Genomic DNA, 20,800 nt, shown 5'->3' with positions numbered 1-20,800 from the left:
TTAATGATGTCATGTTGTTTTATCTCTGTTTAAAAATAAAGAGTTAGTAATATTACTTTCAAACTTTGAGACTTTTTAATACAAGAGCATTTACTAAGCATTTTAAAGCTATAAATGCGACAATTTAATTGTTTTCTTTTTCTTTCGATTTAATTTATTCTTTATTTCTTTTAACTACTAAGAAACGATTAAAATGTTGTTTACATAGAAATCGAAATGCATTGTGATTGATTTAATTTCGTAATTAAGTCATTTTAATTATGAGTTTTAAGTTAGGTTCAGTGCTTTATGCTCTTGATTTTTTTTTATCTCACTCAATTATGGCTTTGTTATGAATAAAAGCAATGAATAAGTCACATAGATGCGAGAAAAATACACACATAAACTCGTGAGAACATGCTAAAAATTTTATTAACATATATAAAACAAGAAAAACGAATGGAATGAGAAAAGATTGAAGATAATAGAAACATATATATGCCTCCACACATTTACATTCTTATAAGACTATTTCTATATTTATAAGGGATATTAATTTTATTTAAAATTATTGTTTTGTTTTTATTTGTGTATAAGTTCTGAAAATGTAATTAAAATTGATTAGTTAATTAATTTGGAGCTAAACTTCAAAATAAAGGGGCATATATAGTAGGTTTGGCGCCTACTTTGGCGTCGATGCACTTATATAAGCGTACATGATTTTGAACTGAATAATGTTACCTTACGTAGAATTATACATTACATTATAAAGTGAAAAGAGCTTACGAACAATTTTAATTCATATTACATATTGATTTCTAAAGATAGGATACAAATATCAAAGTATTAAAATTACGTTAGTCACATATCGGAAAATTTTAATTATTTTTTTTAACGGACTTAAAATTTTAGAAGTCATTCCAGTAGTTTTCAGTTGAAAGTTGATTGCATTTTTAAAAAAAATAATAAAATGTTTTGTTTTTTTTTAATTATATAGCAGCTAAAAAAAATGCGATAGGTCCAATGACTTACCACGATATAATAAATAAAGTGGTGTGTTGGTGTTTAAACAATAGTATTAATATTATCGTCGTGTAATTATTTTAAATTGAAATACGTTGTTTTTTGTAGAAAGCAAATTATTTAAAACGTTAACATTTAAGAAAATTTAAATACTAATAAAATTTAAACGTGTTGTTTTCATTAGGTCAGAACATACTTAGTTTTATCATATCTATATCGCTATAAGGACCTACTTCAAAATCACATGGTATAATTATAAATGGATTGCTAATCTATAAACATAATCATATTTATAACAATTTAGAAAAGCATTTCATCCAAGGCATGAAAATTGTTAAACAAAATGTTTTTACTATAGGCTTTAAAAATAAAGGTACAAGATTCAATTTGAAATTTATTTATCTTCAAAGTACACTTTTATAAATTTTACAAAGTAAGGTATAAAAATTTAATAATAATAATCACTTTAATATATTGTAAACCTTAGTAACGTGCTTAATTCAATTAATTCGCTGGTTTGATAGAGTGTTTATTTCAGTTAATTGTTTGATTATAATTTTTACTTTACTAATTGGTAACTTCGGTGATGTGTTTACTTTAAGAAATTGTTTCTTTTAATATGGTTATTACTTTGATAAATTGTTCGCTTTTGTAGAGTGTTTACTTTGCTAAAGTTTTTACTTTAGTATGGTTTTTACTTTAGTAATGTGTTGAGTAAGGTTTTTACTTTAGTAATGTGTTGAGTAAGGTTTTTACTTTAGTAATGTGTTGAGTAAGGTTTTTACTTTAGTAATGTGTTGAGTAAGGTTTTTACTTTAGTACGGTGTTTACTTTAGTACGATGTTTACTTTAGTACGATGTTTACTTTTGTACTATGTTTACTGTTTTTACTTTAGTGCCGCGTTTACGTTAGTACGGGGTTTACTTGAGTATGGTGTTTACTTTAGTATGGTGTTTACTTTAGTATGGTGCTTGCTTTTGTACTAGGTTTACTTTAATATTACGGTGACTACTTTAGTACGGTGTTTACTTTAGTAATGTTTTCACTTCATAAGTGTTTATTTAGGTAAGGTTTTTTATTTACAACGGTGTTTACTTTAATAAAGTTTTTACTTTAGTAAGTTTTTTTTATTTAGTATGGTGTTTACTTTTGTTCTATGTTTAATTCAATAAAGTGTTTAATTTAGTAAGGTTTTTACTTAATTAAATAACTTTCGTTAGTAAGGTGTTTTCTATAGTAAGGTGTATACTTTACCTTAGTGTTTAATTTCTTAAGACGTATATTTTCAAATGCATATATATTTTTTTCATTAAGTTTTCAAAACAGATAATCTGCGCATTATGGACAATATGTATTCATTAACTAGTTTTTAGCATAAAGTAAAAATATATAAAAGTTAATTAATACCTGTGAGAACGTAGATGTATGTGTTTGTGTTTATTTTTTAGATTTTCATCGTGAAAATAAAAATGATGCAAACAACATGTGGAGGAGATCATAATAGAATTTAAAAATAATTTTATTTAATAAAGAAAACATTCCGTATTCGTTGGTTTACGATGGCGGGTTGACTGGAAACTTAAACAAAAATGCTGAACATGGAAAGAAAGCTGAAGACGAATAGAAGTAAGCAGGAAACGGGAAGTGAATATATTCCATCACATCCACTTGGAGTCTAAAGTAAAAAAAATAAAAGAGGAAAAATATTCATAATTCAGATAAACATTAATATTAACAAAAACATGTAATCAAAAGTGAAAATGTGCCTAATTATCTAAAACTTTTAGCTCATGCATTTTCAAATATGGTTTTAGTTAAAATACATTTTATTAATGTATTTAAATAAACATTTATAATCTTATGTCTAGAATGTTAAATTGAATTTGGATGAAAATCATTTATATTATTTGGATTCTAGAAAATCTATAAATTTATAGCTTAAGCTTAAAACTTTATAATAGATAATAACTTAAATTTCTGCGCATTGCATTAACTAAAACATATCTTAGAAAAAACACACCAAAACCATGAAACAAAAATGTTGTGAAATTGTTTGTAATTGGTAAGACACAAAGATGAAGAAATAAGTGGATGAAAACGATTCTATTAAATTAACAATTTAACATGATTTATCAGCAATTTCTGGTGAGAGAATAACTATGAAAATTAGGACTTAATTGTCTTTTTATGAATCGATTTTTAAAATCTGTCGAATTTTCTTGTTTTATTATGTTCTCGGTGCAGGAGCATATTACTCTAAACAGATTAATCACGCTTCAAAATATCTTCTTTTACTTATTACATTTTCACCCCAAACAAGGCACATTGCCACTTTAGTGTAGGGGGCTACTATCAGGGGCAGCAACTACTGGGGCACTATGTTGGGATTTGGACAGCAAGATATCGGTTCACGTGACACTTGAACTTCTGCATGTCAGTACAGTTAGGGAAGCAGGAACCTGGGATGAAATTCCAGAGTCTAGCGGTTCTGGGGAAGAAACTACTGGAGTAGAAAGATCTTTTACATCTAGGGACCTCTACTGTGTGGGGGTGGGATTTAGCTGCCTGTCGGGTTTGTCGAGGGTGTCTACGTCGTGGGGGGGCACAAGTGTCTGCAGTTCGTCAGAGCATTCATCATTAAAATACTTGTAGAACAGACAGAGGGATGCAACGTTTCGTCGATGGGACAGAGGCTGAAGTTTAGATGCCAGTTCAGGGCCTATCAGATTGGCGACTCTCTTTTGAACCTTGTCTAGGAGTGAGAGGCTAGCAGCAGATGCACCAGAATGGAGATAATTTTGGAGTACAAATGTTATTATTATTAAATATTGGACTTTGTTATCTAACAAAAAGAAATATGCATACTTATGTGTGATGTTCTTAAACCAAACTATTGAGCTAATATGGAGTAATTGTATTTATAAAACTTACCGTAGTAGGTGGATGTTCGTAATTTAACAAGTTAATATGTTTTGAACCAACCGTCATATTGCTCACATAAACCTCATCACTATCTCCGTAAACACACATTAGATATAATTTGGAGTCCTGTAAAAAATAAATGATTGTGCTTTTTAATCATATTACTATTATAACCGTTTCTGTTTACGGGGTTTCAAATGAAAACAGGGATTGAATTATAAAACAATAAAAATGAATAGGGAGAGGATTCAACGGAACTTATTGCAATGCGATTTACGGGGAAAATTGCCGATCATACATTTTGTCATTTTGTTTTTGTGGAGTTAAACAAATAAACAAATAAATAAAAAGGGGAATAATAAAAAAGAATGGGAAAAAATATTTAAAAAATAAGGAATAAAGTGAATAGAAATGAAACAAATTACCTAATCCAAATTTATGACTAAATATAAAAAGAAAAGGAAAATGTATTCGTTTACAATCCTGTCGAAAGTTAGGATCGAAGTCAGGACACGTCAGTTAACAGCCACAACTGAACCATTAAAGTTAAAAATATATTTATTTTTACAAAGGATTCATCATTTATCAAGGGCTGGGGGGCACTCGAGGATAAAGGTTTATGGGTATACATAAGTAGTGGAAATTTTGTAAATTGGATTACTTAGGGGGTGATTCATCAGGAACTTGTTTACATTGGACTTGAAGACAATCAAATTGTAGTCAGCTGGAAAACAGGGAATCGGAAGAGAGTTCTACAGGCGTGCAGTTCTAAGAAAGAAACTTTGTTCATAGAATCTACGTTTAGGTTTAGGCACAGATAAAGAGTGTGGGAAATTGTCATGTTAAAATGGTACAATTATGTAAGACAGGTCGACCAACGGACCAAACATGTCATATGGAAGCTTGGACGCATTTAAAATAATAAGACTTAAATCAATTTTATGTTTCGGAATTTTTTAGATAATGATTGATACTTCGTATTATTTTGATTATTCGGACTACTCTCCTCATCGTGGATATTATACTCACCGTAACGTTCACACCATACACGTTTTCCTCAGTGATAAGAGGCCGGTTAAATTTCAAAGTGGTTATACCATCGATTTCTGTGGCTGAACTCAGATTACACCTTGGGAAATCGTCTCGTGCTAGCATTCCGTCGGGTCGCCCATAATAGTCCTGTAAAACAATGACGTACAAATCAAATATAAACCTGATAGAAAATCAAAATTACCGGTGTAGCTCTGAAGAATGTGTTTCGCTTAAAGTTCATCTAAATATTACTGCTAAAATGCTTATTTAAAGAGGAATATAATCTTCTATAATATAAATCTCACCTGTCTGTTTAAATGTGTGTATGTATGTATGTATGTATGTATGTATGTATGTATTATGTATTATGTATGTATGCATGCATGTATGTATATAAAAAAATAATCCTGTGGCGATGGAAAAGTTGTAACGCGTGTAGGCCTGAAAGACTGGAAGCATGTAATAACTAATCTACCATCATTATATGTATGTATGTATGTATGTATGTATGTATGTAAGTATGTATGTATGTATGTATGTATGTATGTATGTATGTATGTATGTATGTATGTATGCCTAAGTTCTGTTCATTTGGATTTTTCGTCTGATTCTATGTATATTTAGTTGTAAATAATGTGTGAAGTTCGTCATCATTCGGGGCGTGAGTTTTTGTGTACAAACATTTTATTTTAAAAAAGGAAAGAAGAAAAAGGGGGAAAAAAGACAAAAAAAAAACTCCAGCCGTTTGAAACGCTATTCTATTCATTTGGATTTTTTGTCTGATTCTATGTATATTTAGTTTGTTTTGGATTTTTTTTTGTCAAACTCATTAATTGCACCCATCATCTTTGTCCTGATCATTGAGGATATATGACTTTTGGAACGCTCCTTCATGTGTATTTTACATATATGTGCGTGTGTACGTGTGTGTATTCATATGTAAGTACATGCTTATAATGTGTGCCCCTATGTGTGTATGTTGGCATGTGTGTGTACATGCATATGTATATTTGCGCGCATTCTGTGTATATGTATGTGTGCATGCATGTGTTTATTTCCATGTGTATGTGGGGTGGAGAGGGCTCCCGTAAGCCGTGGTGAAGGCAACCCCTCTAGGAGAAGCAAATCTCTGATTTAAAAAAAAAACATAAAACGGGAGACCAGTACCCGCATTAAGCTGGTCTGCAGTTTAACTTGTTGCTGGATATCTTGATCTTGCTTGTTGCTGGATCTCAACATTTTGAACAGAGAGAGATTTAGCTGTCGTACAAAGCTAAATCTCTGTAACATCATCTTTGTATAAATACTCCCTCAGGCATTTGTCTATAAAAAATAGTCCTATAGCAATGGAAAAGTTGTGACGCGTGTAAGCTTGAAATGCTGGAAGCATGTAATAATTGATCTGCCATCATAATATAGATCCGTGTGTGTATGTACGTATAAGTGTACGTATGTTTATATATGTACATGTGTATGTATATGTATATATATATATATATCTATGTGTATATGTATGTATATATGTATATATGTTTGTGTGCGTTTGTATGTATATATGTATATATATGTTTGTCTGTGTATGTATGTATGTATGTATGTATGTATGTATATGTATGCGTATCTATGCATATGTGTATGTTTGTGTATAAATGCATAGATATGTATGGATATGGATATGTAGTTAAATGTATGCGTATATGTGCATATATGTGTACGTATTTGTATGTGTATATGTATGTATATGTGTGTTTGTATTTGTATATGTGTGTATATATGCGTATGTATTTGTGTATGTATACATGTGTGTATATATATGTATTATGTATGTATGTATGTATGTATGTATGTATGTATGTATATATGTGCGTATGTTTATGGATATATGTATGTGTACGTATATATATATATATATATATATATATATATATATGTATGTATATATAGCAATGGCCGTCTTCAGTGTCATGTCTGCTTCAGTGTGTGAATTCGCCGATACCACTAAAAAAAAAGTCATGTTAGGGCTCATGAAGGGAGTGGCACTCGTCTGATAAGACGTTGCAATCATCATGTATGCCGAACACTTTCCGCAGAGGTGATTTTCACGAGATCGGTATCGTTTTGTAACCTCGATCCTTCGGACGATAAATATCGAAAAATTGGCCAAAAACATTAATTCCTGCACTCTCAACTAGGCATTTTTCTACAGGGAGAGGTCGCTTTTTTCGCCGATATTTTCGAAAGTCATTCCCTCTTTTCGATTGACTAGCCTTAATTTAAACCTTCATCACTTCCAGTTGGCGATGGACGCACAGCAAAGACGTCACTTTTTTTCACGTTCTTTTCTTCCTTTGCGGTACGTGTTCGAGTCTGCCTGCCTACTACCCCAACCCCGTTTTTTTTTTTTTTTTTTTGGTCAACACACATCTACAAACACCCGGGCAACGTCGGGAACCCAAGCTAGTTTGAAATTAGAAGAAAGGGAGATTACAGCGTAGCCTCATTTTAATGATCAATAAAACATGATAATAAAGCACCCGCGTATCTGTGAAAGCATATTAGGATTCTTATTGAAATCCATGGGTATTTATCGGGAAATCGCTACCATTTTTACTTGAATTAAATTAATATATTGTTTTGACTTGATATGTACGTTCGATAAAAATTTAAAAGCTGTCATTATTAGACAACTGAGGAGATGAAAGAGATTGTGACAAAAGTGATTGACACGCTCACACAAGAGGACTTCCATGTGGCCTTCCGGAATTAGTTTGAACGGAACAAAAAGTGCATTGCAGCTGGAGGAGATTACTTCGAAGGGGTCTAGAGTTTCATGTGTGTATTATCAATAAAAGTGTCCAAACGAAAAAAGTAAAAAGTCTGGAAACTTATTGAAAGCACCCAATAAGTCCAATAAAAATTCAAAGGGCATGAATATAAAATAAAATAGTGCCTTTGTACAATTTTTTAAAAAAAGATACAATAGGTGTCAGTTACTGGATTTGTTGTAAATTTATATCCTTGTTGCCATTCCAAGAACAGTTGACCGACCCGATCCGTACCAAATGGTACTCACCTTAAGCAAATTGAACCGACTTCCTCCGAAAGAAGAAGTTTCTAGGCAATATCAAATTCACAACCGGTCCCCAGTTGCTTGTATATCCCTGATCAAGGAAGATGATGACTTTTTTTTTTTGACTAAAGTAAGGTTAATGGCGATTCGCCCGGCAAGCAGGTTCCTATTTACTTTGCCTCCCCACGAGGGCAGAGTTAGACACCAGGGTCATTTTTTTTTTAATGTGAGGGGAAGAAAAATAAAAATTTTCTCAGTCATGAAGGATTTCTCCTCCACTAACCGAGAACAAAAAATTGAAATGTAGTATCAGAACAGATACTACACTTCGTGATATCAAATCTTTTATTCAGGTTTCAAAAAGATAATAAAAGTTAAACATGAACAAAAAAATTAAGCACAAGATCAACTCAAAAAGGGGGGAAATGGGGGGGTCGTTGGTCATCCTTGTCACTCTAGAACTAAACAAGAAATTGTCTTAGCTAGTATCTTCTTTCACCATAATACCGAATTCCCCCATTTGTACTAGGGGACGTCCTACTTAAAACATTTTTTATTGACGTGTAAAAAAAAAAGATAACAATAATGATGCTACACTCTGATCTTGGCCCGAAGCCAGGGAAAGTACTTGCCGTGCTCCTCCCCTTTTCCCCGATATCAATCATCCGCAAGATGTTACATTTGCTTGAACCACAAATAATAATCAATATGTAAACATACACTAGCCTAACGTTTTACAAAACTTGCTGAAAAGTTGTAACTAACTGATTTCTATATAATTTCGTTTGTCTATACTTGGCAATAACTCTTTTTTAACTTTTTAAATATGTTAAGGCCTTGGGGACTTTTGGGGCTAAATGAGGGTGGCCAAATGATGGACAGTCATTTCTTTTTTTTGTATTGTGCAGAATTTAAATTTACATATGTTAGGGCCTAAAACTGCACCGTTTGTACATTTTCACCAGGATTTCACGTCCCCTAAGGGCATTTGGGGCTAAATGGGGAGGGGGAATGCTGAACTGAGTTCATTTTTGCATGGTGCAAAACTCAAATTTACATAAGTTAAGGCCTAAAACTGCACCATTTGTTCATTTTCACCAGGATTTGACGTCCCCTGGGGAGGGGTGGGCATTTGGGGCTAAATGAGGGGGAGGCAAATAATGGACTTAGTTCTTTTTTTTGTATTGTGCAGAACTCAAATTTACATAGTTTAAGGCCTAAAACTGCACCATTTGTTCATTTTCACTAGGATTTGACTTCCCTGGGACATTTGGGGCTAAATGGGGAGGCAAATGCTGAGCTTAGTCATTTTTTTATGCCTCGTTCACTGTGCACTGACGGAGGGGGAGCATGCATACCTCACTTGTTCATTCTAAATTTATTAGATACTAATATTTCAGCCCGGCGTTGCCCGGGTGTTTGGATGTGTATGTTGAGCAAAAAAAAAAAAGAAAAGTGGTAGTAGGAAGGGAGGCTCGAACCCGTACCGCGAAGGAGGAAAAGGGCAGGAAAAAAACTTACGTCTATGCTGTTACGACCACCGCCAAACCGGAAGTGACATTTTTTTTTTTAATTTAGGCTAAACAATCGAAAGGAGAAGATGACTTTTAAAAATTCGGCAAAAAAACGACCCCCCCCCTGTAGAAAAGTGCCCAGTTTAAAGTGAAAATATTAATGCTTTTAGTCAATTTTTCGATATTTATCGTCTGAAGGGTCGAACTTAAAAACGATACTGATCTTGTGAAAATCCGTCGCCTCTGTCAAAAGTATTGGACAGACATGCAAACATACATACATACATACATACATTTATATATTGGTAACTAAAAATTTTCGATCCAAACCGATGAAAAAGCTTGCCCTATCTCTGACTACCCTTTATGTAAAATTTCAAATGTTTAGACCAAAAATTGTCTGAGTAATTTGGTAGAGACCGCAGAAGTCAATTTTTTTTAATTTGACCCCTATTATAACCCCTTAACATTTATTGTTTTGGGCTCAAATTAAGTTATTAAGTTAGATCCATGTTCCAGGAACCTATATCTAAAATTTCAAGTGTTTAGACCCAAAATTTGGTAGAGTTCTCAAAGGTCAAATCGTTGAACTTTGACCCCTTAACAGCCAAATTTCCGGCCGAAAACCGATCACAAATATTTTCCCAAATCTCAGTACTCTGTATATCAAATTTCGAGTCTGTATACTTAAAATTGATAGAGTTATTGCGTAGAGAAATGTACACAGACAGGCAAACACACAGACACTTTCACTTTTATAGATATATAGAAAGATAGACTAATAGATTAAACAAAAATATATATGTATGCATAAATATATATAGAAACATTTTTGTTTACTGTAAAGATTTTACTCAAACATTATGCAAGTATAAATCATGTAGAATATCTACATGAATATAATTACACGTAATAGTTAACTCTAGATTATCATCCTATAAGAAAACCAAAAAAACTAATAGGGAATTAATTAAAATAGGGAATATTTAAAAGAATATGCAAATTAGCTAGATCTTTTGCTAGTGAATGCATTTCCACAACCCATATATAAGAAAATTGTATTTTCTTTTTAAATAAATAGAAAAGAGGGGTTTTAATATGAATATCAATACAAACAAAAGAAAAACGAATTTATAGGAGTATAGAAGATAGATAGATAGATAAAATGTTTTATAGCCATATCAAATATAGAAGTTCAACTCATTATTATCTACGCATTTTAAGTAGTTAAAACACCTTTACAATTTTTTATTTTGTGAAATGAGTTGAACAAACAATAGATTTATCATTATTCATCCAAACGTGATGCCAGAGCAAATGCTGCTGGACTCGAACAAAAGCAAACCCTGAAACCATCAAAGATAACATTATTTCGGCTAAATCACAACATCTCACGTTAAAAAACAAAGGAAAAACGTCTGTATTTTCCTGACGAAGACACGAGATTTAGAATTTACATAAATATATTCGTTTTTAAAATATGAATTGGTATAGATGTGGAAGGCTATAGCAATGCATGGAAGTGGGTGTTAAAATGATGTAATGTATGTGTAAAAATGTAGAGCGACAAAGCTATGTGTGATAGTTTTTAAACAGGGTTGAGAACACTTTCAACTTTTGGTGTCGAGTCAGCTGTTATGGAGAGGCAAACGACAATGAACTCGTCTCCGGGCCGACAAAAATAGACAATGGAAGTCCGGGAATTGTAATGGCCTAGATCTATGACGCAAGTCATTTATGGGTCAGGCCGTTTTATGTGAGCAGGGTGCAAATGAACTCGTGTCCGGGAGCTATGGAGTCAGACCAAAGCAAACGCCCTGGCTTGTCAAAATATGGACGTCAAATGGTTTATGGGTTACCAGGTCGAGAAAGTCCATAAAAGTGAAATGGTAAACAAAGTCCACACAGACAGAGAGAGGGACAGATAGAGAGAGACGCACAGACGACACAAGGAACCGGCTGTCACGTTCGCAACTCATCTCTCCCACCATCTCCGCCGCCGCCGCATTGTGTGTATATGAATATTTCCTAAATAAACCAAGTCTTTTTTATAACAACGTGTCTCGTATTTATTGATAAATGAATCAACTGTCATTTTAATCACTAGACGATTTCCAACAGACATACACGTAAGACAGCTATGTGCAGTTTTGTGAATGCTTGGGCAGAATTTTTCATTCTCTTGTAACATCGATTACATAAAACAGGAGATAAAATGATGATGTATTTAAAATAATAGTTACGAACCAAAATGTTCGCTCCCAGATGGACTGCGTGAGTAAAATATGTGTACATAAGCGTAAAGTCACTAAAAAGAGTCTTGAGGTGATATGAGAAAATAATTGTGTGTATGCATTAAAATATTTTTTATGTTAAATATTATTGCATGAGAAGTCATTTCGAGTTGATATGTATTTTATTATACTCATCTAAACTCGAGAAATGCACGATTAAAATATATAAACATTAAATTTAATAAAATCCATCACGGCTATGGATTGCTATAAAGCCTATGAAAAGCTGCCATGATGAATATTATTTAAGAAGCGTTTATATATTTTAATCGTGCTTTTCTCGAGTTCAGATAGGTAAAATAAAGTAAATGTTAACTCGAAATGACTCCTCGTGTAATGATATTGTAATGTAATTGCCGGACAACGCCGGCTAGAAAGCAGTATCTATCTATCTATCTATCTGTCGTTCTCTCTTTCTCTCACTCTCTCTCTCTTTCTCTCTCTCTCTCTATATATATATATGTGTGTGTGTGTGTGTGTGTGTGTGTGTGTGTGTGTGTGTGTGTGTGTGTGTGTGTGTGTGTGTGTGTGTGTGTGATACAACGAAACAGGACTATATGTCGATGACTACAAATATATTTTAAGCCCCCTCTTTGGGTAGAGCACTGTCGTAAATAATCTCACCCGTAACTTAATTGGCTGAAAAATGCGAAGCTCGTTGTTTGTTTGTTTACAAACAGGCGGTTTGAGCACTGTAAGAGTGGTGGCGGATGTCTATTTAAATAGACATTCCGACGATTTATTTGCGGGCGTCCCTTCTGTGGTCGAGGGGGGAGAACTGCCGACTGTCAACACGACGGTTCTAGGTTCAATCCTTGGCTTGAGAGAGATGCTAGTCTAGCGGCACTAATGAGTTGTGATACAACGAAACAGGACTGTATGTCGATTACTACAAATATATATATATATATATATAGAGAGAGAGAGAGAGAGAAATAGATAGATAGATTGGCTGAAAAAATTCGAGGCTCACTGTTAGTTTATAAATAAGCGGTTTGAGCACTATAAAAGTGGTGGACGGATGTTTGCTTAAAATAGACATTTGGCGAGGTTATTTGCGAGCATCGCTCCCGTGGGTCGATTGGTAGAACTGCTGACTGTCAACGTGATAGTTCTAGGTTAAATCCTCTACTTGGGAGAGGTACTAGTCTAGTGCACTGATGAGTTGTGATACAACAAAACAGGACTGTATGTTGATAACCACAGATATATATATATATATATATATATATATATATATATATATATGTGTGTGTGTGTGTGTGTGTGTGTGTGTGTGTGTGTGTAATGGAATAACAAAGTTGAATGATGGGAAACGATGAAATGCGAGTATTGCAGGTGCAAAAGAGTCAATGGGTCATGCTGTGACATGAATCAAACTCTGTGATCGATCAGGTTGCACCGGAAAGGTATGCAAATGAAGACCGGAGCTGACGTGTCAGGGATTCCCGTTTTAAAAACTGATTTAATTTTAGTTTATTTGGGTTCAGGACGTCGAAGAGATAGGATGCGTTGAGCAGTGTCTCCCCAAAAGGGAGGTGACGGTTTCCAAATGGAACCGCAAGCCAAAGATTGGCATTCACTCTAGTCTGCTGTGACGAAAACGCCTAGAAATAAATAAAAATATGCATATAAAAAACAATCATCGTCTTGAGTTCCTGTTTCACATGCGTCTTTGCTTTGAACAGTACCAGTTCCATCAAGATGATCGATGAATTCTCCAGAAGGTAGCAGCAGAAGACAGGTACGTCGTCACGTTCGTGTATTTTCGTATTATATGTTCTGGCACACACACACACACACGCTCGCGCGCGCACGCACACACACGCTCACATCCAGAAATAAGACGATCACGCCGATAAAATAGACATTATCTAGACGACACGGCCTAATTAATATATAAATAAGACCGTTACATAATGAAGTTAAATGCACAGATAGAACACACAAATAAGTAGATAAGCAACAGACCTCCTTACTTACATAATATAATAATATTTAGTCTAGAAAACATCTTAATGCCTACACACAATGATTATCTCATATCAATTTTCTATCTCTGAATAGTGGTAGCAACACAGAAACACCTTCTTTTTCAGTAGCAATCCTTGACTTTTTTATATACAATTTTCACCCCAAACAAAGCACAGTGCCACTTTGAAGTAAGGGGCTACTATCGGGAGCATAAGTTGCAGGGGTATTATGAAGGGAGATGAGTAGCGAGATGTCTGTTCACATTACATTTGAACTTCTGCATGTCAGTACAGTTGGGAAAGTAGAATTCCGGAAGGGAGTTCCAAAGTCTACCAGTTCTGGGGAAGAAACTATTGGAGTAGAAGGCTTTCTTACACCTAGGGATCTCTACAGTGAAGGGGTGGGATTTAACTGCTTGTCGGGTTTGTCGGGGGTGTTCACGTCGATGTGGTACAAGTGCTTGTAGTTCGCCAGAGCATTCACCATTAAATTACTTGTAGAAAGCCTCTTAATTTCCGAGTTTTAGCTGCTGAAACTGCTTGAGCAAGGGGGCCAGGATTTCCAGTATCAGGGGTTGGTGGCTGCCTTGTTAGCCTCTGTCATGACTATAGTGTTACTTTCAGAAGAAAGAAAGTTTGCACCATTACTTACCTCTTCCCGCCTAGTTTATAAACGGGTCGAGGGGGCCTTTTTATCCTAGGTGCCGGCCTGCTAGTATGTATATCTATTTTTATTCGTTTTTGATTAGAAATTCATCATTGTCCACGACTTCTTAGTTGGTATTAGATTCTGGCCTCTAGTAATAAACAGGGTGCCCCCGTTCACAACCTGAGAAACGTGATGGATGGCTTGAGGAGACAGCACACGATGTTTTATGTGAATATTTCAGATAAAAAGTATCCTTATGTCAGGGCTATGAAATAACCCCTGTACAACCGAGGATGGTGTCTAGTAGGCATTCAGCTTCACTCCTCTGTGTGTGTGTGTGTGTGTGTGTGTGTGTGTGTGTGTGTGTGTGTGTGTGTGTGTGTGTGTGTGTGTGTGTGTGTGTGTGTGTGTGTGAAGTTTGAGACAATGTGTCCCACATACGTTGGATATCGAGCGCGCGGTAGACGCTCGTGTGTCGAGTGAGGCGAGGAAGAGAAAAAGAAAGAGAATGTATTTGTACTTCAGCTTTCAAAGTCCCCATCTACGCGCTTCCTAACGTAGTAAAAAGGGAGAAAATTAGATCTGAGTGCTTTCGGGTGGTGATAGAGTGTATATGGAGTGTAGAAATGATAGGTAATACTACACATTCTTTTGCATGACTATTTTTTCTAATAAATCACCACTTATCTAGGCAAAAAACACTTGAGGATCAAGTTTACGTAAAATCTCGACTTAAAATGCAATAGTTCTTTTTTGGGGATAAGCATTCCTCGTTATTCGGAAAGTTTTTCTTCCGATTAATGTCCTCAATTGTTTATTTCTAGTACGTTTCAATCGAATGCACTCCGACCTTCTTTAGCTGTATCGTGCATTTAAATTGAGAGAAACATCCTCCTCCACTTTATAATAAAGAGCAATGTGTGTTAATTAATAAATAAATACATATCTACCCTGACCGTCACACAAGAGTCTACCCGATAAATGAGACGACGAATGCCACAAATGTATTTCCATTACGTTTTCTTTTTTATCTTTCTTTTGCGTATGTGTGTGTGTGTGTGTGTGTGTGTGTGTGTGTGTGTGTGTGTGTGTGTGTGTGTGTGTGCCCTGACATAAGGAGGGTGGACCTGTAAATTCACCCTCGTCCGTCCGTCCGTCCGTCCGTCCGTTCGTCTCTCCGCATTCTTCTCAATAACTACGCCTTGGAATTTTTGGAAATTTTGCACAAACATTAAACATGATATGCGTAAAAAAGTAACAGAACGAATTTTCTGGGAAAACCCCTGTTGCCCCCCTAGGGGTGCCTTTCGGGTTAAAATCGCTAAAATTAACACTTTTGTGCTTATGAAAAAACAATTGATGCCTTGGATTTGTATAAAACTTTCTGTAAAGTTGTAAATAACTGATTTCTATATAATTTTGTTTTCCTATACTTTGCGATAACTCTTTTTAAACTTTTTAAATTAAGGCCTTGAGGACTTTGGGGGCTAAATGAGGGTGGGCAAATGATGGACAGTCAGTTCTTTTTTTGCATGGTGCAGAACTCAAATTTACATATGTTAAGGCCTAAAACTGCACCGCTTGTTCATTTTCACCGGGATTTGACGTCCGCTGGGAACTTTTGGAGCTAAATGGGCGGGGGAAATGCTGAACTTAGTTATTTTTTTATGTCTTTTGCTTTGTTTTGTTTTTTGTTTTTGTTTTCTGTTTTTGTTTTTGTTTTTTGTTTTTTGTTTTTGTTTTTGTTTTTGTTTTTTGTTTTTTGTTTTTGTTTTTGTTTTTTTGTTTTTTGTTTTGTTTTTTTTTGTTTTTGTTTGGTTTTGGTTTTTGTTTTTTGTTTTTATTTTTTGTTTTTGTTTTTGTTTTTTGCTCTCTATATCCATTAGACTTTTTTCTTTCTTTTTTTATGTCGTTATGCAAGCCATGATTGTTCTCTTTAAATTTCCTTTTAAATCGCAAACATCTTATTTTAACATGTGAACATCGGCGTCACGTTTTCGTGCACAGCATCTAAAACCTCACAATACGTCTTAGTTATTAAAGGAAGAAATTTTTTTTTAAGTAAACCGTTAGTCCTATTTTTCCTTTAGATCATCAGAAATGACATCCGTTTAGTCCTATCCAATAAAAATAATAAACGAAGAATTATAAGACTTGGAAAATATGCAGGAAATCAAACAACCTGAGATTTCTGAAAAGAATTGTGAAGGAAATTATCCATTTAAAAAAAAAATCAACGGTATTCACTCTCGGCGGGTTAAAACGGTTTCCTCCGGAGGAGGAAGTTTCTAGAAAATATTAAATTCACAAGTGATCCCAGTTGCTTGTATACCCCCGACCAAGGGATATGACGACGTTAGGTTTTTTTTTAATGTGTCGACGTCCTCCTACATGCAGCACCTAATATGCCCAAACGCTTATCTATGTGGTACTGATGTAGCTTAACTTCCTTGACCTAACGGAACCGGAGTATGTCGTATATTTTACCGTGTGACTTTCTTTATAGGCAATCAGTAATAATAATAATAATAATAATAATAATAATAATAAGAAGAAGAAGAAGAAGAAGAAGAAGAAGAAAAAGAGAAAAAGAAGATGACGACGAAATAGTAGAATAATAATAAGAGGAAGAAGAAGACGAATAATAATAATAATAATAATAATAATAATAATAATAATAATTTATTTATGAAAAATGATATTTTTATATGAATACTAGAAGATATACCCGGCGTTGCTCGGTCGTAAACTACACATATTATATTTTAATTAATACAGCATTTTTATTTATCATGAACAGAAATATTGTAGTTATTGAACGTAACGCTAAATTCTTTAAAAAAATAATTTTGGACCCTTAGCAGCCCTTTTCTCCGGGTGAAAATAGGTATAAAAGTTTTTTTACGTGTGTGAATATCCTATATACCGAAGTTCAAGTCTGTATATTATACATTCGTTGAGTATATAGGTTAAGAAGTGCCCCCCACACACACACACATTTTCACATTTATAGAATACTAGCAAGGCGCCCGGCATTGCCCGGTCGTAAAATACGCTTAAATATGATATTTTGTATTAATGCAGATTTCGTATTTATTATGATATCATATTGGACCCAATGTATAGTAATGACTTTAAAAGTTTTAGAAAAAAAAAGGACTCGTTCGCCACCACCGAGAATCGAAACCAATGCTTACGCTTTATTTTTTCCTCTGCCTATAATGACTAAGCTATGAAGACACGTTTGCTACAAGGCTAAAACTTAAAATATGAACCAATGGCTAAGACGTTATGAATGCATATTCGTACTGTTCGTGTTCGACCTTCACCTGGCAAATTTCATTTTTTTTTTTTAATTTTCACACTTTTGTATCGATTTTCCCGCGCTACAACCCAAATATAAAGTTTCACATGGGTTCGAATATGTTATATATGAAGCCTCATATCTGTAGACCAAAAACTGTAGAAGTTTGGTAGGTAAAATTCTTAAACAAATATATATACGCATATATAACTGTTCAGACCGGCTTTGCTTGGGCCCTATATACTGTTCATAATTCCCGTACGTGTAAATATACTTTATGTAAGATTTCAAATGTTTGGACCAAAATTAGTCTGAGTAATTTCGTAAAGACCGCAGAGTCCATTTTTTTTTACTTTGGCCCCAATTCTGACCCCTTAATATTTTTTATTTTTGTCTCAAATCAAAATACCAAGTTTTACCCATGTCCAAGTTACCTACATCTAAAATTTCAAGTGTTTCGACCCAAAATTGGCGAAAAAATAAGGTAGAATCTACAGAGGTTAACTCTTTAAACTTTGACTTTGTAGCAGCCAAATGTTCGCCCCAGAACTGATTAAAATGCTTGCCGCATATCTGAGTAGTCGTTATGTAGTCATACACACACACACACACACACACACACACACATTCTTACTTTTATAGATATATATCTATAAAAGTCTATGTCTATCAAAGTTAAAATGTCTGTGTAAGTGTGCCTGTGTACATTTCCCTATCAAAGTACTCTGTCAATTTTCGGTCTAGAGACTCCAGATTTGAGATAAGGAGTATTGAGATTTGGGAAAATCTGTTTAATCGGTTTTCGGACAGCAATTTGGCTGTAAAAGGGTCCAAGTTCAACGATTTGACCTTTGAAAACTCTACCAATTTTTGGTCAAAACACTTGAAATTTTACATGTAGGTTACTTGGACAGAGATCAAACTTTTAATTTGATTTGAGCCCCCCTCAATGTTAAGGGGTCAAAAGTAGGGTAAAAGTTTTTTTTAAATTGACCTCTGCGGTCTCTACCAAATTACTCAGCCAATTTCTGGTCTAAACGTTTGAAATTTTACATAACGGGTATTCAGAGATAGGGCAAGCTTTTTAATTGGTTTGCGTCGAAAATTTGAGCTGCCAAGGGGTCAAAGTTCAAAAGATTTGGCCTTTGCGTTGTCTAGCAATCTACTCAGCCAATTTTGGATCTAAACATTTGAAATTTATATATAACGGGTATTCAGACATGCGGCAAGCATTTTAATCAGTTTTGGGGCGAAAATTTGGCTGCCAAAAGGTCAAAGTTGACAGAGTTGACCTTTGCAGATTTGACCAAATTTCTCCGCCAATTTTGGATCTAAACGCTTTAGATTTTAGATGTAGCTAAGTTGGACATGAGTAAAACTTGGTATTTTGATTTGAGATAAAAATTTTAAAAAATATGAAGGGGGTTAAAATTGGGGTCAGAGTTTAAAAGAATTTGACTTTGCGGTCTCTGCGACATTACTCAGACAAATTTTGGTCTAAACATTTGAAATCTTGCATAAAGTATATTCACGCGTAAGGCAAGTTATGACCAGTACATAGGGCCCGAGCAAAGCCGGGCTGAGCTGCTAGTAGACATATAGACATGGAAAGAGTTTTGTGTTTACTATAACCTTTTTTACGCAAATACTACACAAGTATAAATCCTGTAGAATATCTGCATGAACATAATTACACGTAATATTTCACTAAAGATGATCATCCCATAAGAAAACCGCAAAAACTTACAGGGGATTAATTCAAACGAATGTTTAAAATAATATGCAAATTAGCTAGATCTTTTGCCAGTGAATGCAATTCCACAACCCCATATATAAGGAAGTTGTATTTTCTTTGTAAATAAGTAGAAAAAAGGAGTTTTAATATGAATATGAATATACAAAAAAAAAAGAAAGAAATATAAGATAAGATAAAATAAGTAAACCAAATATATCCTATGCTACCATCCTGTGCTTCTTAGCAGCTAGTCGTAAATAACGATTAGATCTGAAGAAATTAGGCGCCAAGCACTTTAATCAAAGCAAAGTAAAAATAGAAATACCAGCGTTCGGGAAAATAATCCACAGTAAAACAAGGACGATCAAAAAAGAAATAATAATTTTAATGGTGAACTTACCCAAAAATAAGTGCGGTTGCCGTTTACACCTCCAACACATATATCTGTATCGTTTATTTTGCCGGTACGCGATAAGCCGACCCCTACATAACCAGTGGTTTCAACACGAGCCTTAAAATATATAGCACTGCCTTCGACTTTCCAGGACAAATCAAAATTTGTATCACAAAGCAAGCTGTTTTCGTAAGCTTCCGCCAAATTCGTAGACGAAAGCAGACAGAAAAGCACAGCGATAAAGACGCCACGTGTTGTGCAAGACATCATTCTTTTAGCTCTTACTTTGTTGATTTTCGCTCAGCAAATGCTTCAACAATTTATTTGAAATAGCGAAATGTCCAAACAAAAGGCTCGTCACGCATATGTGACTCATAAAATAACAGTTTACATTTAACGAATCATTGAAAAGAAAGGAAATGACTATTTATGGAAATACGAGTTGATTTATAAAATATTGCATGAAAGATAATTTACTGTTTTCCTGGAAAATAACAAATGTTAATATGTTAAACGTGAAGGGAGAAAAAAAAACAGAAATGAATATTTTTAAGATGCGTCAATTTGATAAGGTCACAAATACTGAAAAAATACTAAATAAAACTGTTAAAGATTTGACTTTGACGTTGTGTGATATTTGGGGGTTCTACACCAGCAAATAGTGATTAATCTAGCTAGATGAATCTTGGTGAAGGTTTAATTAACACATGTCAGCATAACCTGATATAGTTATATGGAATAAGTCAGAGAGAGTTGCAACCTTGATTGAAGTGAGTGTTCCTAATGATGGCGGTCTTAACAGAGCTGAAAGAGAGAAACAGACCAAATACCAAGGTCTTCATGTATGATATGAAAAGAAACTGGAACCTAAAGGGAATATCGATCATACCAGTTATCATAGGTGCCACAG

General features: G+C 34.3%; 1 protein-coding gene across 1 annotated transcript; it reads right to left on the bottom strand.

Moving 5' to 3' along the window:
- Positions 1-393: 393 nt before the first annotated feature.
- LOC145296859 (DBH-like monooxygenase protein 1 homolog) lies at positions 394-20,220 on the bottom strand. The gene is made up of 4 exons (XM_080142993.1): positions 19,897-20,220; positions 4,955-5,104; positions 3,935-4,051; positions 394-2,678 (listed from the first exon to the last, which is right to left on the bottom strand). Exons 1-4 carry the CDS (start codon positions 20,158-20,160, stop codon positions 2,583-2,585), a joined length of 627 nt encoding a protein of 208 aa, XP_079999119.1. The 5' UTR covers positions 20,161-20,220; the 3' UTR covers positions 394-2,582.
- Positions 20,221-20,800: the final 580 nt, after the last annotated feature.

This window comes from Euprymna scolopes, chromosome 17 (genome assembly GCF_053919585.1).
Source record: "Euprymna scolopes isolate OS-2025 chromosome 17, ASM5391958v1, whole genome shotgun sequence".
In the NCBI taxonomy this organism is placed as follows: Eukaryota; Metazoa; Mollusca; class Cephalopoda; order Sepiida; family Sepiolidae; genus Euprymna; species Euprymna scolopes.
The sequence above is the reverse complement of the archived record's forward strand: the minus strand, read 5'-3'. Positions and strand labels throughout refer to the sequence as shown.